General features: G+C 30.1%; 1 protein-coding gene across 2 annotated transcripts in view; it reads left to right on the plus strand.

Moving 5' to 3' along the window:
- The window catches only part of LOC118200607 (neuroligin-4, Y-linked-like), a 76722-nt gene that overhangs the window by 11635 nt on the left and 43030 nt on the right, over nt 1–22057 (plus strand). For both annotated transcript variants that reach the window (XM_035372572.2, XM_035372570.2), the window contains exons 4-7: nt 11013–11198; nt 11347–11540; nt 20695–20866; nt 21471–21655. In XM_035372572.2, the coding sequence (XP_035228463.1) occupies nt 11013–11198; nt 11347–11540; nt 20695–20866; nt 21471–21655 (737 nt within the window). The remainder of the gene's footprint in view (nt 1–11012; nt 11199–11346; nt 11541–20694; nt 20867–21470; nt 21656–22057) is intronic.

Genomic DNA, 22057 nt, shown 5'->3' on the forward strand with positions numbered 1-22057 from the left:
GACCCAGGGCTACGAAATTTGGTACATAAGTGCATCTAGAGAAGAGCCAGTGCACCTCAAAGCGATATTTTCAAAGTTTGAATCAGATTTTTTTAAATATTTTTATCTTTTTTAATGAAATTGTATCATTTTGAATAGTTTCATTCTTTTAGAAATGTTGTTTTGACAACAGTTTTTCATTCAGTGCTTTGTTTACTGGACTGCTGACTTGAAAATATGAGATAAAATATTATTAATTATACATGCAACACGCACATTGCAATCTTCTTATTCTGACATGCACGTGTCTCGCAAGGCACAACAGAAAAAAATTTCCTTTCCCCCCCCTCCATTAGCTAATGGCAAAGAGGTTTGTATATTTTGAATTATGTCATCCACAAAGTGCAATTTTGATTGGTTATTGCTTTCTGATGATAGTTTCATTCTTTTAGAAATGTTGTTTTGGCTACAGTTTTTCATTCATTTCTTTGGATACTGGACTGCTGACTGTTTTCTCTTGAAAATATGAAATTTATTGCTTATTTCACTGTAATTTTTTTATATTACGCTTTAATTATATATAATTTTAATTATATGAAATGTTTTGCACGAAAAAAATCATGCAAAACATTTCATATCAAAAATTCATAAAGTTCTTAACTTCCTTTATACCATTTGAATTCTAAGATTTTGCAACAGGAAGTTGGTTAATTTATTTATTAGGATAATTAACATTTGTATTAAGGGGTATTGCATACTTCATTGTAATTTTTTATATATATAATACATTTTTATTGAAATTTCTGTTTTTTTTTTTCTTTTTTTTTCTCCCCTTTTTGTTGTTGTTGTTTGATATCTTGATAAAGTTGTTCTGCAGAGTAAAATTCTGTTCAGTTTTTAAATGTAATGTTTGGTGTTCCCTTTAGTCATTTTTCTGATATATTTAAAGGGAAGACGAAGACTAGATGTGGCGGCTAGTAAATAACTAATACAATTCAGGCTTAATAATCTCAGTGCATGATAGAAGCAAGACAAAATTTACCAAAACAACTGGCCTTTCAATGACAGTTTCATGATACATAGCCAATAATGTACAGCGAACGCTATTAAACTAGGCTAAAATTGTACTTTACGGATTCCAATGAATTTCAGTTAATATAATAGATTGTGCTGTTCCTTAACTTTAAATGGAATTAAATTATTGCTAAATTCATTCATTTTCGCTAAACTTTAAATGGATAAAGGTATATCCATCTCAAAATTATACAAGGAGTATGGCATTGGAAAGTCAACTGTATATGATACAGTCAAAAGTCGTTAATTCGGACACCCATAATCCAGACCTCAAAGCTACAAACTTTCTGCGCATGCGTCGAATTGACGAATGCGCAGAATACGCATAATGTTGCAGATTATGTAGTTCCTTAATCTTCGAATTGGATCTGGCTTATTATTTTTTGCAGACTGTTAGAGCAATTTTATAAAAGTAAGCTTGAACTTTCGATTATGCCAAATAGAATTTCCGATATATATTTATTAATATGTAAAGGATCTACAAAGCGAAAGTATGTTTTGAAATCTGAAATCTGTTTATCAATTTCACACTGCTCTGCAGCAGGGAAGGAGGAGAAACACCGCGGCGCGCAATGAATTGGAAGTTGATCTGTCAGCACTATCCTTATCTTCAGAGCAGATATTTTTATTTCATTTGGCTTATAATTCCTTACTAAATGTAGTATTTCATCTTGATGAACTCCGTCTTTGATATGATTTAAATCAAGTTCCTCGTCATTATAATTCGCTTCCGATAGTGAAGAAAGTGACAGAAAGGTTATTGAAAACGAAAACATTTCGATTGACAAATTAGTCGATATTCTCAACACAGCAGTTATAGGACTTGAACAGCAGAACTTTGTAACTAAACAAGAAATTATGTGTGTTTAATATAATTAAAGAGAAAGTATTATCACATGAAAGGAAGCAAATTAAACAACTTACATTGAAAGAAGTGTTTAATAAAGTAAACAAATAAATATTAAGTTTTTTCTTTTTGTAAATTTTGATACCCTTTAGATCATAATTGTTCTTTATTTCATAAATTACGGTTTCATATTTTTAATTTTGCAATTTCTGCATGCCATCTTACTAGATTTAAACTGATGATCTATAATCCGGAATCGCCGAAGTCCCGACGAGTCCGGATTAACGACTTTTGACTGTATAAGAAAACGGGAAAAACAGCTTTTTGAATTATATGGTTCCATATTGGCTAGAATAATTTGTGTCCAAATTTCAGCCCAAAATATTCACATCTTAAGGTTCCACACCTCAAGTGAATATGTGTACTGACTTTTTAATGGTTTTGTACTTTTTTTCATGAATTGCTTTGTCAAAAATGCCATTATTAGAACCAGAAATTGCTTCCCATACCAAATTTAATTCCAAATAATTTTAATGTCAAATTTAATGCCAAAATATGGTACAGATGGCAGAACGGGTTTTAATCTGACCATATTGGTTCTAGCTTATGGTAAGGTAATTATGTGGTTTCCATGATCTTTAAACAACTTTTTATTGTTAATTAGTTGGTTGTTCCATGTGTTTTGTCAATCTTGCTTTATCAGTCATTGTTTATGTTGGACTAAGAGGACATCAACTAGAAGTGAATCTTTTTGTACTGTTTTTGGAACTGCAGTACAACTTAAAGAGACAGTTTTACTCACGTATGCTGATGTAGTGAAGCATTTCTTTTGGATCAGAAATGAGTTATTGTGGAAAGGGAGCAAGAAAGACTCGTCAGTCAAAGACTTTACCAAAATTGTTTCCTGTGACATTTCAAGAATTCGGGAGAAAAGTTCCATTCCTCTGAGAATTATATTTAAAGATAATCCAGCTGAAGTTATTGACAGGAGTAAGCTGCGGAGAGAATTTCATACGGTACAGTCCCAGCTTCAGTCAACAGCTACACAAATAATAGTCTTTGTAGGGCATATACTTAGATGGGAGGAAGGACAGAACTATAGTGTATGAGAAGAAGGGAACTTCTTTTGGCAGGACTACAGCTGAGGAAAAGCATATTGTTCTCTTGTCAGACCTGGTTCTGTGTATATAGGACATGTAACTCTGGATTCTAGATCCAGTGCAGATATTACACTAAGCATCTCCAACATTGTTACACAGAAAGGGATTGAACTTTCCAAATTGGTTGCTGTTGGGTGTGATGGAACAAGTGTCAACACTGGGAAGAGAAGTTAAATAATTAGACGTCTTGAGATTTTTGTTGGTCATAAACTGCATTGGTTTGTATGTTTGTTGCAAACCAGTGAACTGCCTCTTCGTCATCTTTTCCAGAAGATTGATGGAAATACATCTGGGACGCAACAGCTTTCTGGAACAATAGGAAAATCCATGAAAACATGTGAAACCCTTCCTGTGACAGGTTGTACCTCTATTCCAGTTGATCTATCTGAAATTGGCATGTCAGGTTTATCCTAAGTTTAAAAGAGTTATTTTTAAAAAAGCTCCTTTCCTATCTCTCCTAATTTCAGCTTATAAATCCTTACCAGAATGAGTTTTCAGAATCACATTAAATACGAATGAGAAGGAGTAGTATTTAAGTCAAAATTCCTCTGACTTCGAGAGAGAGAATCAGAATTTCTGATTACCGCTCATTTGCCTTTTCGGCTATGTCTCTCTTAGTCGGCTGTTTTACATGCCCTTGATAGCTTTGCTAGATAGTTTGATATTTATGGACCAAGTAGTTTAGACTTGTGTTAACTTCGTCTAAATCTCTTTTTGTAAGTCATTAGTTAAGTTCTTATTTCTTACACTTTTGAGTTTAAGCCCACATGGCGGCTTTGTTTTACGCCCTAAGAAAGGAGCCTACAGTATATCTTAATTTTGAGTAATAAAGGGTAATTAACCCTTCATGAGTGAACGTTTCTATTTCTGAACTTAAGTGATTATTCGTTTAGCTGTTCATTAGGTTCCTCAACGCAGTTATTAAATAAAAGGTAGGAATACTACAAGCAAAAACAAACCTTCTCTTCGATATTTCTAAGACAGTGTCCTCGTGAGAGTGCCCTTCAGATCTAACAAACAGGAGTGCTGGGAAGATGGGTTACTACAGACAACAGAATTTATGGCAAAGAATTCTTTAAACAGTGGTATTAATGAATGAGAAAACTGACCTCATTAAGAGAGGGCATGAAAATTTCAGCTGCTTAGTTGGAATATTAAGGGCTGAATTTTTTTTTTAAAAATGGGATTAAAAAATTAAAGAAAGGAAAAACAATCAAATATTTAGATGAATAATTATTAAAGAAAGAGATGGAGAGAAGAAATGAAGGATAGATACTATTCTTCACCATGAAGGGAAAAAATTTGTTATGTGAGGAATCCCATATTAAATTTGATTCATGGAAGAGTTTCTATGCAGCCTAATGTCAATAAGTTCCATATCACCAGTTTCCTAAAGACACATAGTGAACTAGGGGCTGGTTCAGTTGAATTCATAGCAGATAGAAGATTAATCCAGCTATCCAGTTCCAATTCATTTTTTTTTTTAAACTCTATCACAATTCTCTTCCTTTTGTTAATATTCTAATAGTCTACAATAAATCTGATTTTGGCACTAACTATAAATCTTTTTGTTTTATTACTTCCACATGCTAAATTATGTCAGCAGGTTAATATATATATATATATATATAATTTAAAGTAAAGTAGAAAGAACAAATGATAAAAGACCTAAGTGGTCAGAAATTTTGCGCATTGTGCTGCAAAATTAAGGAAATTAAAAGATAAATTTTAGTATGCGTGCTAAAAAGCTGCTGAAATACTGTGGTTCCGTGAAAACTTTAACACGACATGCCATAATGAGCTTCGAATTGGGCTAATCGACCATTTACCGCTTCTTAGTTTTATTTTTAACTTGATTAATTAGTTAGTTATTTGCTATGTTTTAAATATAGCAAATAACTTACTATTATTATTGATTTTTTCTTCTAAATAATCAAATGTTGTATTTTTCTCTTTTAACACATTTCATTGCAACTAATTTTGCTTATATTAAAGTTTTCATGGAACCACAGTATTTAAGCAGCTTTTTAGCGTGCGTAGTAAAATCTGTCTATCTATCTTATCTATCTATAACGAGTATACATACTCTTGGAGTTTGTTCTTCAGAATCATTGCTTTCTGATGAACTTACTATTGATAGAGGATTTTTTTCCTATGGTGTCATTCATGAAGCTTTTAAAACATTATCATCTTACCATCAAAAAATGCATTCTGCTATTAGAAATAACATAAATAACCTTATCATAATTCCATTTCATCCTTCTGTTAGTTACAAAACTGCATGGATTCTCCAGAAGTTCAGCTTTGATGTCATTTCTTCCCTACCAGTAAAATTTGTTATTCAATTTTTAAAGATTCCATATCTGGTTATTCTTGGGGAATTTATAGCATACTTTGTCTGTGTGTTTGAGTTATATCAACCAAACTAAAAGAGCTCTGAAATTTTGCATCGAGGGATAAATCTTATATAAAAAAATCTGATGTATGCACCACATAGCTTCCTTGTACGGAATATTAAATTATACCCATTTTTTCTTGCATTTCATTTAAACTTATTGGATTGATTTAAATCTACTATGTGTTGATAGTGCATAAACCACAATAGAATAAATGAACTCTTTAAAATTCGCTATATTTGTTTACTATAGCGACACTCTGGCCCTAGGTTCATTTAACAGTGTTACATTTCATTCCTTTTTTAACTCAGAATGCACAAAATTTGTATCATCTTAAGAATTATCTAATCGTTGCCACATGTTCTAATCAAATACTATAATAAATCTAAAACGATGTATAAAAGAAATTAAGCAAAGAACAACAACAACAACAAAAGAAACAGTTTTTCACAGACGATTCAGTATTTCTCATTCAATTAATTCAGTTCTCACTTCCCGACAAGGCAAAAATACATTAAAACTCAAGATGTGTGTATTGAAAATTACGAAGTAAATCTTAAACACTTATTCCCTCGAATAAATTCCAGAATGGATTAAGCATTATTTAATTCGCAATAATAAAAGAAGTCATTATCTTTGTTATTGCGAAGCTTATTTTCTCTAGATTGGCAACAAATCTACTATTTTGTTGTTTCAAATGTAAACAAGAAATGGCCGCCATGAAAAAAATTATTAGGCTTAGCGGCACTAAAGCTACTTTTAAATTGTTGATAATTCTAAAAATATTGCATACAGATTTACTAAAGGCATAAAAACCTTAACCGGAAGATAAGAACAACATAATTCAATCATTTTTAAAGCAAAAAATGCACAATTTATGAACATATAAGAATAATAAAACTAGAATCACTGAGCTGAGTAACAGAGTGGAATTCTTGAGCACAAAGGTCTTTTTTAGTTTGTTCTCCTTCCTTTAATTATATATATACATACATATATTTATATACTTTTGGTGCGGCCGATTGCAACCAAAGTATGAGATGCACATCTACATGTTATAGTAGTCCTATATACAAAATCAACGTTCTGAGGCTACTCGTTTTTGAGTTATGCGAGATACATATGTACGTATGCACAGACACCACAAAAAATTCTCTTCAGAGTTCATTTTAAATTAGTTTTACAATTTTTTGGGTGGAAAAGAGTTCTTTATCACACAAAATCATCGTTAAATTGCATTCGAAAGCGGTGAAAATGGATATTTGCATTGAAATATGATGCCTGAAACTTTTCGCGTTTACAATACTTCCTTTTTACTTCGTGCAAGGAAGTCAAAAAGGGAAATAAGCAAATTTTCCATAGCTAATCATAGTTGGAAGTTAATCACAATTTTGATTTTTGGGTCTATGAAAATTATCCTTAAAGCTTCTTCAGGTAGTGAAATGAATTTCCTTGAATCTTTTCACATTCACAAAAATTTACCTTCCTTTGATGGCATTAATTTCAATACAGTTTTTAATATTGCTTTTAAAATTGTAATATCATAATGCTTCATGTTTCATTACTTTTTTCTTCGAAAGACGATGCTACATATACTTTCACATTGCTCCGCTCGTTACTTTCGATATAGATATGATTGTTGCTTCTTCCGTCTTTAAAAAATTTAGTATGCTTCTGTTATGGGTACTGTGTTCAAAAATGTATGTATGGGTGGATGCATGTGCTTATGTATGCATGTATATATGTGCCTATGTATGTATGAGTACACATGTGTGCATAAATGCATATATACATTTTTTAATCTTCTCCCGATAACAGAAAAATACACATAATTTTTTGCTTCTAAAGAATATGATTCGAAATCAGTAGAGTTTTATTTAATATCTGCACCAAAATAAGGTTGCTGTTTCGCCTAATTTTAAGTTCTTTTTTAGTTTCTATAGAAAAATTACTGAGGTGTGAGGGCAATTAAGATTTTTATGTATTTCAGTTATTATGCTTATAGAATTTATGAATTAATATCAAAACTTTCCTACTAATTTTTACTTTTTTAAAGGGAAAAATGTACCTTATTTTTCATTTTAAGTAACTATGTAAAAGTAAATGTGAAAATATAGTCTTTCTTTTAATATTTTGTTCATTTTTAAAATATTAACATACAACATAAAATGGGGCCTATCTTGGGTTTACACTTTCTTTAATCCTCTGAGTGGCATGATTGCCTTTATTTAATCATGAGATTTTTTCTTGTCTGTTGGTATATATGTAAAATATAAAAAAATATGATGGCTTTGCTCTACGCGAACACACAACCTCCAATTAACTTTCTGCAATTTAGGATCTTCTTCCTAGACCAGTACCTTCTAGAACAGTGCTCCGCAACCGGTGTGCCGCGGCACACTGGTGTGCCATGAGTAGGATATAGGTGTGCCGCAATCAAATACATGTATTTGACATTTTGCAATTTTTTATCATGTATTTAATACACAATGACAATTTTTTCCCCTTAATAATGTCTATTTTAAATGTTTTTATATATTTCACTGTTGTGTGGTTGTGTGTGTCAGCATTTGAATTTTTTCGACACTTCCTTGATAACTCGGAACTCTTTGGTGTGCCACGAAATTCTAGAAAGATTTTTTGTGCATCGCAGGTGAGAAACGGTTGCGGAGCACTATTCTAGAATATGCTAGCCTATTACGTAACTACTACTATAAATACTGAGTATGCACCATTTTTTAGTCAGACTGCTTCCTGATATTGATGCTGCAAAACTCTGCGCCGCTCTGTCCATCTTTCTTTCTTTGTTAGAAATAATGATGACGCAGAAAGTTTAAATTCAATGATACTTAGTTAAAATCATTATGGATATGTAATTTAGAGAGTTTTCATCTAAAAGGAAAATGATATGCTAATTAGATTAAATAAAAATGTGTGATTAAAAGCTAAATCATCGTCTTGTCTCATTTGGATTTCACCTTACCACTCTGCAAAAGCAATGCCTGAACTTTGATGCCAAGCTTCCTCACGACTGCTGTAAAATATCACATATATTAGTTTATAATTTAATTAGAAACTAACATAAAGTTAAATAAAATTAAATAATTCTCTTGCACCATTGTTGCAAGGAGTGAAATTTGAATTTAACAAACACAAAAACATTATCACATTCATATAAAGCTATTGTAATTTTTAAAATTATGAAAATTCAATTGTAAACAAATAAATAAAATATTAATTATTACTGCAAACTAATTTGCAGTATCATTCAAATTCAGACAGCATATGTAAATTAAGTTTAAGCATCTTAATACATGAAAAAAATTTAATAATCCCTAAATTAATCCTAAAAACTGTAAAGAATTTTTTTAAGATTAAATTATGTTGCATAAGGTGAATAACTGTTGAGCAGGCAGATCTTTTCAAGGGAAAGTTGCCCCTAAACCTAGCTCTTCAATTACTCAATTCGTGTTTTGTCAATTATATAGGAATGGATAAAGAGTTATTTAAAACCAAAAGTGGTGAATTGCCAAAATTAGAAATTTAACTTTAAAGGAAGTGAAGATTTTTATCTTTTTTTATTTTCCTTAACTTTGGCCAGTATTTAGTTAAAGTTTTAGTTTAATTATGTTTTAACTGTAATTTAAATACAGTTTTAATAAATTTAGATTTTTAAAAATTCTTCCAAATTTTTTTTTCTAGTTTTTTTTTCTAGTTTTTTTTTTTTTTTTTTTAAATTTTTTGAAATTTTTAATCTTTTGGCACTTTAATTCAAAATTTGGAAACTTATACTAATTTTTTTTTTACTCATTACTTGCAAATCTACCATTCTGCTGTTAGCAATCACTTTTTTTCTCTTGAAACAGAAAATACATTTTACATTACATTAGAGTTTGCAGCTATGTTTTCACAATAGATAACACAGGTAGTAACTTTACACTCACTACTCAACTTTACATAGTATGAGCGCCCTCTATTTTTGTAGTTAGCAGCAAAGTTAAATTGAAAATTACTGTTTACTTTATATTACAAAAAATTGTATTATTTTATAAATTGTATTTTATATTATTATTTTTCAATTTTTATAATGTCTAGTTTATAGTTTATTTTTCAATAATTTGTGTCCGGAAAGTAACTCAAATAGGCTGGGGTCTCTAAATTACTTTAGATTTATACTCCTAATTACATTAGTAATGTACTTTAATTAATGATTTGTCTTATTAGTGAATTACTAAATTTCTTGAAATTCTTTTAAACTTCTAATTTTGGCAATTCACCACTTTTGGTTTTGCTTTTAGTTTTGAATAATTCTTTACCCATGCCTATATGGTTGACGAAACACGAATTGAGTAATTGAAGAGCTAGGTTTGGGGGCAACTTCCCCTTGAAGAGATCTGCCTGCTCAACAATTATTCACTTTATGCAACATAATTTAATCTTAAAAAAATTCTTTACAGTTTTTAGGATTAATTTCGAGATTATTAAATTTTTTTCATGTATTAAGATGCTTAATTTACATATGCTTTCGGAATTTGTATGATATTGCAAATTAGTTTGCAGTAATAATTAATTTTTATTTGTTTGTTTACAATTGAATTTTTATAATTTTAAAAATTAAAATAGCTTTATATGAATGAGATAATGTTGTTGAGTTTATATTTAAAGTATTTTGTTTTCTTGCTTACTCTAATTATTAAATATCATCTTAATAAATCGAAGTTTATGAAAACATATTAAAATAAGTTTAATACACAAATTTAGCTGTTAAATGCGGTTTCAAGACAAGTGTTTATGAGTAAGTCTGAAAACTATGCTACTCAAAAGGTTAAATAGCATAACATGTTTTCTGGCTTATAATAGTGTATCCTGATCTGTAAGTTAAGATGGTTTCATTCTCATGTTATTTTACTGCAGAATTCTTTCATTAAATGAAATTTATTGGAAATTAGAGCAATAAAGGAGGCATTTTTCCCTTCTCTCCAAATGAAAAGCAAGGCATTTTATATATTTTCTGTAGTTTGTTCACTGCATTTCTGATATCACATTTCTTTCATTAAATTTAAAAGTCATTTACTTAACTATTCTATTCCTGTTCACTTTTATGTAATTTTTTAGGGCATACCATTTATTTTCCATTTGTAATCAGTAAAACAGACATACATACATTGAAATTTCATCAATAAATACTGTGTTTTAGAAGTCACTTCCCATTAATGGATCATTTCTGAATTGTCTTGCCTTCAAAATAGAAGACTAATGTATTCTTATTTAGCATACACCCTGAAAACAGACAAAAGATTTGTCCTGTAAACATCTAGTTATGGAAGGTTTCATTGTCTTTCTTTCTTTTTTTGCGATATCTGTCTTTATTGTGTATGCAGGTATATTTTTGTCCCCGTTTTTAGAAATAGTGCTTAAATTACAGCTCTCTATCTGTAACAAGTTTGGTAAAATAGTATTATATCTCAATCAATCTTTGTAAGTACTCTGCTGTTTCATTATATTGTTTATTGTAATAGGTTATTTCTTATTATTTTATCATTATATATATTTCAGGATTTTTAGCTACTGGTGATGGGAATTCTCCTGGTAATTATGGTATTCTTGATCAAATTGAAGCCTTGCGATGGGTTTATGAAAACATAGGTGTATTTGATGGAGATAATAGCAGAATAACTTTAGTTGGCTCTGGTGCAGGAGGAGCAAGTGCAGCACTTCTAGCTTTGTCCCCTTTATCTAGAAGTAAGACTGATGTTCGCCTATTTATACAATTTTAGTAATAATTACATTTTATAAAATTGTTTTTATTCTTATGATTTTAAAGTATTTAAATTAATGTAATATGGATTTTAATTTAATGCATGTATTAAAAATTGTGAAATAATTGCAGGAATGGTAAAGAGAGTAATATCACAGAATGCATCTCCTATAGCTGACTGGGCTGTTATAACAGATCGACTTTTCATGTTTAATACAAGTCAGATACTTGGAGAAGAAGTGGGTTGTTCAAATCATGATCTATCTCTGTTGGTTCATTGTATTGGTACAAGAACGAATAATGAAATCCAGATTATTAAAATAAAGGTACCATTTATTAATTTCTTTATTTCTTTCTTCCAATTTTCATTCTTTAAAATTTTTCATTTAATTTTTACCCTGAGGATATTGTCATTGAATATTTTTTTAAATTGAAAATCTACATGCTTGACAATATGTAAATGTATCAGCCAGCACGAAAGTATGATTATGATTAAGGGATTTACCTTTGTGATGATAGATAATTATTGAAAATAGGATAAGTCTGTGTGTAATTAATCAAATGTGCATTAGTCAGTTTTGTATAAGATTAACATATATTTATCTAAAAGCTGATGATGATAAGTAGTTAAAAAACAGTAAAAGGATCTATCTGTATTTTTGAAATGGTAGGAAAAAAAGTAGATTATCTGTAATAAATGTAAATAACGATGCACAGACTGATTGTAGTATTAGCTATAATGGATAACTGAATGTGTTAAGCTTTGTTTAGGTCCGATGAATGTATTCGATTTCTCAGCCAGTATCAAATCAGTCAATATTTCATCATTCTAGAGTAATAAGATAGATATGAAATAAATCATCTGATGTAGTGTTTTTTAGATGCTCAGTAGGGTTCGTACGGTCTTTAAAAGTCCTTAATTTTTTCCAAAATCAGTAGAAGGTCCTTAATTTTAATCATCTGAAATTTCTCTCTGTTTATACTACTGCCGTTTTGAGTGTGAATTAACATTTTGGAGGAATATTTTTGGTAATTCACTGACGTATATATGGTTATCTTTTGAATGGGTTCATGGGTTATAATTTGTTTCTATTTCTAATATAAATGATGGGATACTCGAGTTTCTAAGCAAGAAGTGAAACATAAGCATTTCGTAATTCATTTTTTCTAATAAAGAGCTCATAAACAACTTTTCGCGTTTGGAGTTGTGAATTCTTTTATTAAATGGTTCTAAATTTGACAACTTGTTAACAGTTTGATGATTTTAAGATCAGTTTCTATAGAAAAATTTTAATTCCGAGATCTGAGAATTTTCCGGCGATTTTTTTAAAACATCATAACATTGAAAAATTTCATTTAAATAATGGTAATATATTAGAATTATATTTAAAAAATAACATTAAAATAAAACATTTTTATTTTTTGCTGTCATATTATAAAGTTTCATTTTGGCAACTTATTATACAATATTTTAAATCTGAAAAATAAACAAGGTATATAGCTATAAAGCATAATTTACGAAACAGCTCTTAGTAAAAACAAAATTAGCTATGTAATTAATTAAAATGTCTTTCTAATTTTTTTCATAGTAAGCGTTTTTCCGATGTAATTGTCTCAGATTATTCAAAATTCTCAGAATATGCATCAGTTTTCTCTATAAAATTTATTTTACACTTTTTCCTTCCTTTTTTTTTTTCAAAATATTTCTGGCTTTTTGCTGTTACAGAATTGGTTGGGATAATTTTTCTTTAGTATTTTTGACATTGCAGCATGGAAAGTTTAGAAGGATTTGAAGGCAAGATTTATAGACCCACAATTCTAGAAGATTCGAGAAATACGTGACAAAATGAAAAATATCTCCATGGTATCAACATATCAACACGTAATAGATACATTTTGCAGAAAGTTTGCGATGAATTTCTTACTTTTTGAAGAACGTCTGGAAGAACAATGGAAACATAATATTTGAATGTTTTACTCCTGATACTGGAATCATTTTCTTAACATGTTTATCTTCCCTTTATTTTCTCTACTTTTCACTAGACAAAAGCATTGAAAATATCAAAAATGCTTCTAATCTTATGACTTGGGCAGGCATTATAGAAAGAGATTTTTTTATTAATAAAGAAATTGAAAACTTACAATTTAAAATATTCATCTATTGTGTCTAAATGCATTGTACACAGAACTGGTGCTATGCATTTTCCCACCTGATGCAATCTCTGTGTATCCTAAATTCTCCTGCCTAGTGCCTATCTAAATTTTGCTTCCAATGCCTGCTCTAAATTCTAAAAGTTTTGCCATTTCTAGATTTTGTTGTTCTGTGTGTCACTAAATTCTAAAAATTCTGCCACACCTGCTCTGTAACCTACCTTTACCATATATATTTCATATTTCTTCTGAATGTTGATATTACTAAAGAAATAAAATTAGCAGCTTTTTCTGTACATTCTAAATGCATTTAGTGTTTTTTTAGAATAACAGAAATCCTTAATTAAATCCAATAATTCTAAAATTAAAAGGAAACACGTTGAAGAAAGAAACCAAATACATAAAGAAAAGTATTCTTCAAAGATATGTGCAGTTATTATTACGTAAATTACCCAATTGTTTATCATTTCAGCCTTTACTATAACTTCCCATTTCTGTTTCCGCATATGATACAGTTACTGAGCCAAATTAAATTTAAATTAAATTGTATTATCTTTGACCACTAGTCCACATTTTTAGTTTGAATTTGACTGTTCTTGTTTAATTACTTCACCATGAGCTGTAATTGACTTTTTTAGCATCAGAACATGTCTTTATGTTCTAAGTTCTTTGTTTGATATTGTAGTTACTTTCAGATACAGTGATAATTTGCTTCACGTCTATCGGGGGGAGGACTATTTAACTTTAACCAGATCATGTAAACCCTCATAGATACATTGTGAAGAGATTGACAAGTTAGGAGAAAAGCACACGGAAACTAGCGAGAACATTGATTTGCATAGAGACAAATTTCTAATTATTGTCAGAAAAGATCGATAATTAAAAAGAAGAAAATCGATATAAACTAGCCAAAATGTTTGAGAAGGCTTGTAGAGACATTAGGTATTTTTTAAAGCAGGAACGATAAAAAATTAACAACGCCTTCGCCGTGAATCGAACAGCGGACCTCTGGAATACCGCTACCAGTGTGCAAACCACTACACCACGAAGGGTCGCCAAGAAGGTGGGAGAAATACCTTATATACTCCCCCTTTTAAACGGCGACTGGGGTTTTCAGGGAATCCAATCGCCAAATCCTTTGTGTGGAGAACTCATCAAGTAACCATCACCCATCAAATAACCATCAAGTAAAACTTATTCTTTGCATCTACTGAGACATATATAAAACAACTTCACCTCTGGCACTTTAATGGCTTATTGGAACCTTAACGTATGTTATGTGGGTTACAACCCCTGGAACTCTATACAAAGCTATGACATTAACTGCATTAAGCAGAGCTTGACTAACTTTCAACACTTGCCAACTGTGCCTACATCAGACCTTTCAGATTTGTTCCAATCAGCAGGTCTCTCTATAGACAAGCAGCAGAAGGACAACATTCAATCTTTTGTTATGAATCATGCTGATTATGATCTCACTTCTCATTTTAACCTATGGCGTTTGACATAAAATCTCCCTACTATTTGCTAAACCTCTAGACTGACCAAGTATGTGACAAAATGAGACATTTAAAAAAAAAAGGCATAAAGCTAACTATGAGTAAAACGTAAATATCTCTTATCATCTTTTGAATATGTCCAACTATTATAAGTGTAAAATATTTAATGCTACTTGATAAACTGCATGAAATTTATTTTATTCTCAAACTTATTAATAATTAAGTTAGTTAATTCATGTCTAGTAATAATGCATACTACTTAGGGATCTATTTTATTTTTAGGATGGTATTACAAAAGTGAAATTCGAGCATAGACTAATATTTTTAATTGAATTTATTCAGTTTCCATTTGCTCATAGGTCCTTAATTTTTTTCATTAATGGTCCTTAAAAGTCCTTAAAAGTGCTTAATTTTGTGTGCAGAAATGTGTACGAATCCTGGTAGAGACAACATCTCATGCTTTGGAAACTCTTTATCTACGACAAAAGAAAAACTTTTAGGAATACTGCTTTCTAGTTTCTCGAGTAGTGATCTCCAAATTTTTTTTTGATTGTGCACCCAATAAAATGAAAATAATTATAAGTCAATCTCAGTTATAATATAATGCAATATAATACATGTGATGATTTTATTTTGTTGTAGATAATTTGATATTAAATGAAGGCTTGACTAATAAAAATACCAGTTCACATTTTTAATCATGCTGAGAATACTGTTGCCTATATAATGACTATCTGGAAATCACAACTGGCTTAATGGTTAAAAATAGTATAACACAATTTTTAGTTTTGAATAGGAGCAGTTCTTTATAAATGCATTTTTTCTTAATTGGTATAACACTAGGGGTGCTATAAACACAATTTTGTATATGCAGTTACATTTGAAACATTAAAGCTTAGTGAAGAAACATGATTTAGCAGGACAGAAGAACTGCTTAGTAAGTAGCTGGCAGTATGTAAAGGCTTAGATCCTTTGTTTCAATTCTGAGCAGAGATTGGGCAAGAGCTTTCGCCATGCAGAGAAAGTAGTGACATTAAAATGGTGCAATACAGATTGTTGAAGAGGGACTTATTTAAACTGAAAATATAAATTTGAAGGGCTATTGCCAATTAAGTTATTTGTTCCAATTAAATTTAATTTGTTAATAATTTTCTTTCATATTTTTAGCTTTTTAAACAAAGTTTTGAGAGGGGGGAAAGGAAAAAAAAAATATTAGAGAGCAAGCAGAGGAACAGAAATATTGTACTATATTTACAATTCTAATGAGAAAGCAAAAGAATTGCTTCAAGGACATAGCTTTTTATGTTTCACTATGCCCCATGATTTAGTTCATGAACTTTCTCATATCAGAATATATATTAAAAAAGTGTGATTTAGAAATATAATAACAAGCTATTATATGTTTATAAATTGAATTAGATTCTGATTTGAAAATTTCTAGAATATAAATTTGGGGAGTTCATGAAACATTTTCTCTGAATAGTATAAAAATATTTTTAATTTGGAGTATCGATTTTTCCTTCAAACAGTTGAAAATATTCAGATTTCATGAAAAGTATCTTGATAATCACAAAGGAAACTTTGTATTTTTCACCGGGGTCACCTTCTTCTGGCCATAGTATCAGCAGGGAGTGTTATGTCACTTACACACACATACACAAACACTGTACGCACATTTAATTTTTTTTTATTAATATTATTTAGGATACGTTTCTGTTTGTTAAATTTCTAAGCTATAACTTGAGTATATAAGTTATTCATTGTAACTTGAATTTTTGTATATTTATTTTTTATTTCAAGTACGTAATGTAAAGGAATTTTTATGTCCGTAAAGCTGAATTGAAACTTTGATTTTTTTCATTCAAAAGCCATTTTCCTTGCATAAGGAATGGAGTTTTTTTATGTGTAGTTGTGTTTAAACATCCCACAGCCATCAACAAGTAATTATGCTAATTCGCTTGTCACTCACTAACCACTAGTTCTGCCCACTTTTTATCAAATTTTATTTTGTTTTTATTTCACATTAATTATTATCTTGCTGTAAATAATAACATCCTGTCTGAATATGTTAGATATAAAAATATGAGGGAAAATTATTAACAAATTAATTGCCATCTGAGTGTTCCTGTTTTAAAACTGCACCAGAGTTTCTATAAATGCATTTACAAATACATGACAGGGCTATTTTGGATTAAACAAAGTTAAAATAGGTCTTTAAATTAATTGTCTTTTAAATTTTGAAAGGCTGTTTAGCATTCAAGCATCTACTTATATGGAGTATTTTTTTAAGTACATTTGTTAGAGATGTTCTAATTTCTGCATAATTTGGAATAAATTTAAGATGTACAATGATGCTTCCCCAGAAATCTTCGTAATTCTTTAACATTTTTAGGAAGTTGTTGTTTCTTAATAACTTCAATATTTGAATATTGAAAGTTGATATTTTCCTGCTTGAACTTAATATCCTATAAAATTTACTGTGCAATCTTCAGCAAAATCCTTAAATCTTCAGTAAAGTGGCACTGTTTTAATTTTATATTTTCTTTTGTACATAGGTCAAATATTATTTTAAAATGTTCTAAAAGGTTTTAAGAATTTTGGGAACATACTATAATGTTGTCAAAATAATTTAAAACAAACTGACTTTGATATTTATTTAAAATTTGTATAAGGGCTCTTTGAAAAACAGCTGGGCAAATTTTCCAACCTAAACGTAATCTATTGAATTTATGAAGACCAAAATTAGTTTTAAATGCTAATTTCTCAGTATCTTTTTCATTTAACTTTATATGCCAATAATCGTATGCTATATCTAAGGTAGAAAACACTTTTGTATTAATTTATTGATCTAGTACTGCATCTATTCTAGGTATGATTTAAGAGTCTGTTTCAGTAATTAAGTTTTCTGCAGTCAACACATAATCTAGGTTTTGCATTTTCATCTCTTTTAGGCTAAATTAACAGGGTTTTTAAATTTCATTATCATCTTTAGGGAATACTCTGTCTGACTGGTAGCTCTAAAATCAACATTACTGTTGGATGTTCAGTTTAAATATAACCTAGATCATATTTATTTTTAGCACTATTATTTAACTATATGACTATAGTTGTTTAATAATTCTTTCAACTATATTTTCACACTTATTATTTTCAGCATGATTAGCATAATCATTTCCATTTTGAGTATTTTCACTTAGATACAAGATATTATTTTTAAAAAGATTTTTAAACATGCATCCTTACTTATATTTCTGTTAAATTGATACAAGTCATAATCATTAAAGTTCAGTTGCAGTTGAAATAAGGGAACACAAGATGAATGCAAGATGAACACAAGGTAAACAACTCAGATGAGAATTAACATAAAAATATGTCTTTCCTACTTAGTCTTCTAACTTTGCATGAAAATTTAATTAATTTAGAGATTGAAGGACTCCTGTATAAACACAGTAACTTTCTCGAAGTTTCTGTTTGAGTAATTTCAAAATTATCAATATAACTTAAAATGTTTTCAGAAATTACATTAACCTGACTACCTGTATCAATAATAGTAGGAAAGTTACTGTTCCCTATCATAACTTGAAAACTGTTATTTGTCGATAAATCTAAACAATCTAAGTTTGATTTTGATAGAATGAAGGTTGATGGTAATTTAAAGTCGGATATTAGGGATTTAGATATATATTAATTGAGATGGCTGAACATATCTCCAGACCGGATTTGGAGGGAAATAAGACCTAGAGTAAAATGATCTTGGAGTAGGATATCTTGGATACTTAAAATATGGATGAGAATTTTGCTGGGGAACTGAATTGAGATGGAATTGGGATGAGGATTCTGAAAAATGAGTTTAACTGAATTGGGATGAAGATTTTGCCTGGGCGCATTATTTGTGTTTTGTGCTTCTTTAGATGAGCTTGAAGTTAGGAATAATTTTCATGCTAGCATAATCCAGTTTGGAAGGGAAGTTACGTTTGGTACAGATAATAATATAGGATGTTGCTGTGGTAAACCTTGAGAGAGCAGTTCTATTATAATTTAGTCACTTAATTTCAAAGCAGACCCTAATTTTAGTTTCTGTCTAAAATACTTATTTGTGCTCTTAAATTTATTGTGAGTGACTGAGACAAAAGCGTCAAATTTAACGTGTTTAGAAATAGGAAAATATGCTAGACATTTATCTTTTAATAGATCCTAATTGTCTATTTTGACACAACCATGAATATATAGTGTCTGTGCTTCTTCTTTTAGGGATTTGGAAATAAGGCTAATCCCCCCCCCCACAGGAAACCTTTTTAGACTGCAGCATTTCTCAACGAATGTTAAATATTGATTAACAGGTTGGGTTTTGTTCTTTGCAATTGCCGATCAGTACTATTTCACTTGTGCTCAATGACTGACAAGTCTGGAGATATCTCAGTCCATAGTAGCTTGTCAAATTCATGCATGCTATTTGCAATAACATAAGCAACATTTGTCCAGTATTATATTGAAAAATAGCTCCTGAGACACCTTATAGAAATGATCATATCACTGGTTCTACAACGGAATCAGTGTTGAGCTTTCATTGTACTGAGAGGAACGACCAGAGAGCCATATATCTTACATTATGCTGTTCCACACCGTTATTCCAAGACCAAGGCCATTTTTTTATGAAGGCTTATTAATGGCTTTGGTCACGTGGTTTCCGATCAGTCTCCAGCAACTGTTGCTTCCAAGACAAGAGCGAGATTCATCATCAAAAAAGATAGTTTTTCAGTCTAACCCCCAATGCTAGCTGGATGTACAGTATGACAATTTTTGAGAAAAGTGATAAGGAGTCACTGGAACACCTGGTGCTGGTCTTTGGCTTGTAGTTCATTATTGTTCAAATATTTTCTGATGGGTTATACGGATGCATTTCTGGGTCTTAGTAAGTGATGTCCAGATTTACTTGCAGTAAAGTAAGGATTGTTATGCACTCATCCTCATAACCAACAATCCATCCAAGTCAAAATTCATTTACAGCCATTGCATACTGTCATTTCAGTTCATTGTTCTTGGAACTACTGGGATATGCACTGGTAAACAAAAATATTTTACCCCAATTGTGTGCCAGGATGATATACCAGCATTTTTGAGTTTGAGGATTCTGTGTATCTTTGATAGCTAATGATAAATGACATTTTGACAAAATTGTGCCATTGCATTGTCAAACCCTTAATTCGATATCTAAAGTCTCATGCTGGCTCCTTTCCCTCCAAAAAAGTTACATTTCCTTTTGTACTATTTAATCTTCCAAGTAGCCAAGAGTTTTTGCTCATAAAACCCTAAAGTTCCTCAAAGGGCTAGAAGTAAGTGATATTTTCTTGTTTATCATTCCAGACTATTCCCCTCATTTTGTGCCTTGACCACTTTTTGTGTTATTTATATATACCGCTATAACTATGTGGACACATTTCAAGATGCATATATGTGTATTTAAAGATATCATGAATAATATTTTTGAACATACGTATATGGCTTGTTCACTTGGAGGATTAAGCCCTTCCTCTGTCTCACTGATCAGAACTATAGATTCTTCAAAGTTTGATCCTTTACCATATGGCTTTTCCTTTTTGGTGTTACAATTTTAACGTTGAGTACTACATAATCTTTTTATTATCACCTTTTAATTCTATGTTATCAATAAATAAATCTTATCTTTATTACATATAAAGCTTTATAATTTCTGTTATTATTTAAAATTGATTCAATCCGAGAATGGATATAGAAATTCTAATTGTCCTTTTGTTTCTAATACTGTGATTTGTAACTGTATTTTATTCAAAGAATATTTGGTTTCATATAGCCTAGAAAAGGTTGGCTACCTTGGGGTCCAGTTATTGACAATTACACCAGACGTGGAGAAGAGCAGTTGTTACCTTGGGCTCCAAAGGAAATGCTAGAAAGACGTGTTGTTTTCAATGATGAATTTGCATATATGACTGGTATCAGTCGGGATGAAGGTGTTTCAATATTTTGTAAGTTTATATTTTAATTTTTATTTAGAAATTATTTTCTTATAATTTTTAAAATGTTTTGTATTTATTCATTTATTTATGTATTATTTTTATTTATTGATGTATTTATTATATTTTTAAAATTCATTCATTTATATATTTATTTTTGTTAAATAAATAAAATGTATTAAAAATCTATTGCTATTTTTGATGTACTATCTCTTCCCTGAAATGGATTAGATCATGTAGTAAGAAAATGTTGCAAAAACTTCCTTGTAGTGCAAAAGGATTGCAAGTGAATGATATTTAAGAAGCCCGTATCTACATGCTTGATCTTAAAATGAATAAAGGTCCACTACTATTTGACTTGGTAAGACTTCAAAATATTAGGAATTTAATCCAGGCAAATTTAGTCCTGGGTGTGCGAGGTTTTCATTGACTTGACAATATTCAATGCCAGTATGAGAAATTCCTAATGAAGTCATCTCTCCTCTTAGGCAGATTGTCATCATGTGCTAATCAAGTATTCAAACAATTATGATAATATATAGTAATTTCTTTATTAGTTCTCTGAGTCATATTTCTTATATTAGTTAATTATTTTTTTCATGTGTGTGTATTACAGTGGAAGATTATCAAAATCCCAGTGATTTAGAAATAAATGAAGAGAAGTTCATTCAGAAGATTAAGGATTTTATGAGAATGTATAATTATACTGTAAATTCACAGGGTATTTTTGATGCAATAGAATTTATGTATAAACCATCTGTTGACGTCGTTAACAAGAATTTAAGGGAAGCCTATATACATGTGAGTACTTTTATACATTAAATATAATTTATGTAACTAGTTTTATTATTCACAGAAAATAATATATTTTTATGCCATGCAGTTATTTAACATAGTGTAAGAAATCATAGCAATGCTTTTTAATGAAATGCGGTAAGTAAATGAAGGTAAATAAATAACATACCTGCAAAGGTATTTAAAGTTCCAGCAGGTGTAAGGCATATTTGCATTAAAAATTTGACAAGTGTGGTTTGTCAGACTTCTGCCTAGTCCTTTTGGGATGGGCATCTCATATACGCTTCGATCGCCAACTGCATCTCATAGCCAGGTGTGTCATATATGAATCACCATTTAAATTGTCTCTTAGAATTACCACATATGAATAGGTATATCATATATGAATTTTTAGGTAAAACATTTTAT

This window comes from Stegodyphus dumicola, chromosome 9, assembly GCF_044657685.1.
Source record: "Stegodyphus dumicola isolate Sdum_Otavi_A_Nest chromosome 9, ASM4465768v1".
Taxonomy (NCBI): domain Eukaryota; kingdom Metazoa; phylum Arthropoda; class Arachnida; order Araneae; family Eresidae; genus Stegodyphus; species Stegodyphus dumicola.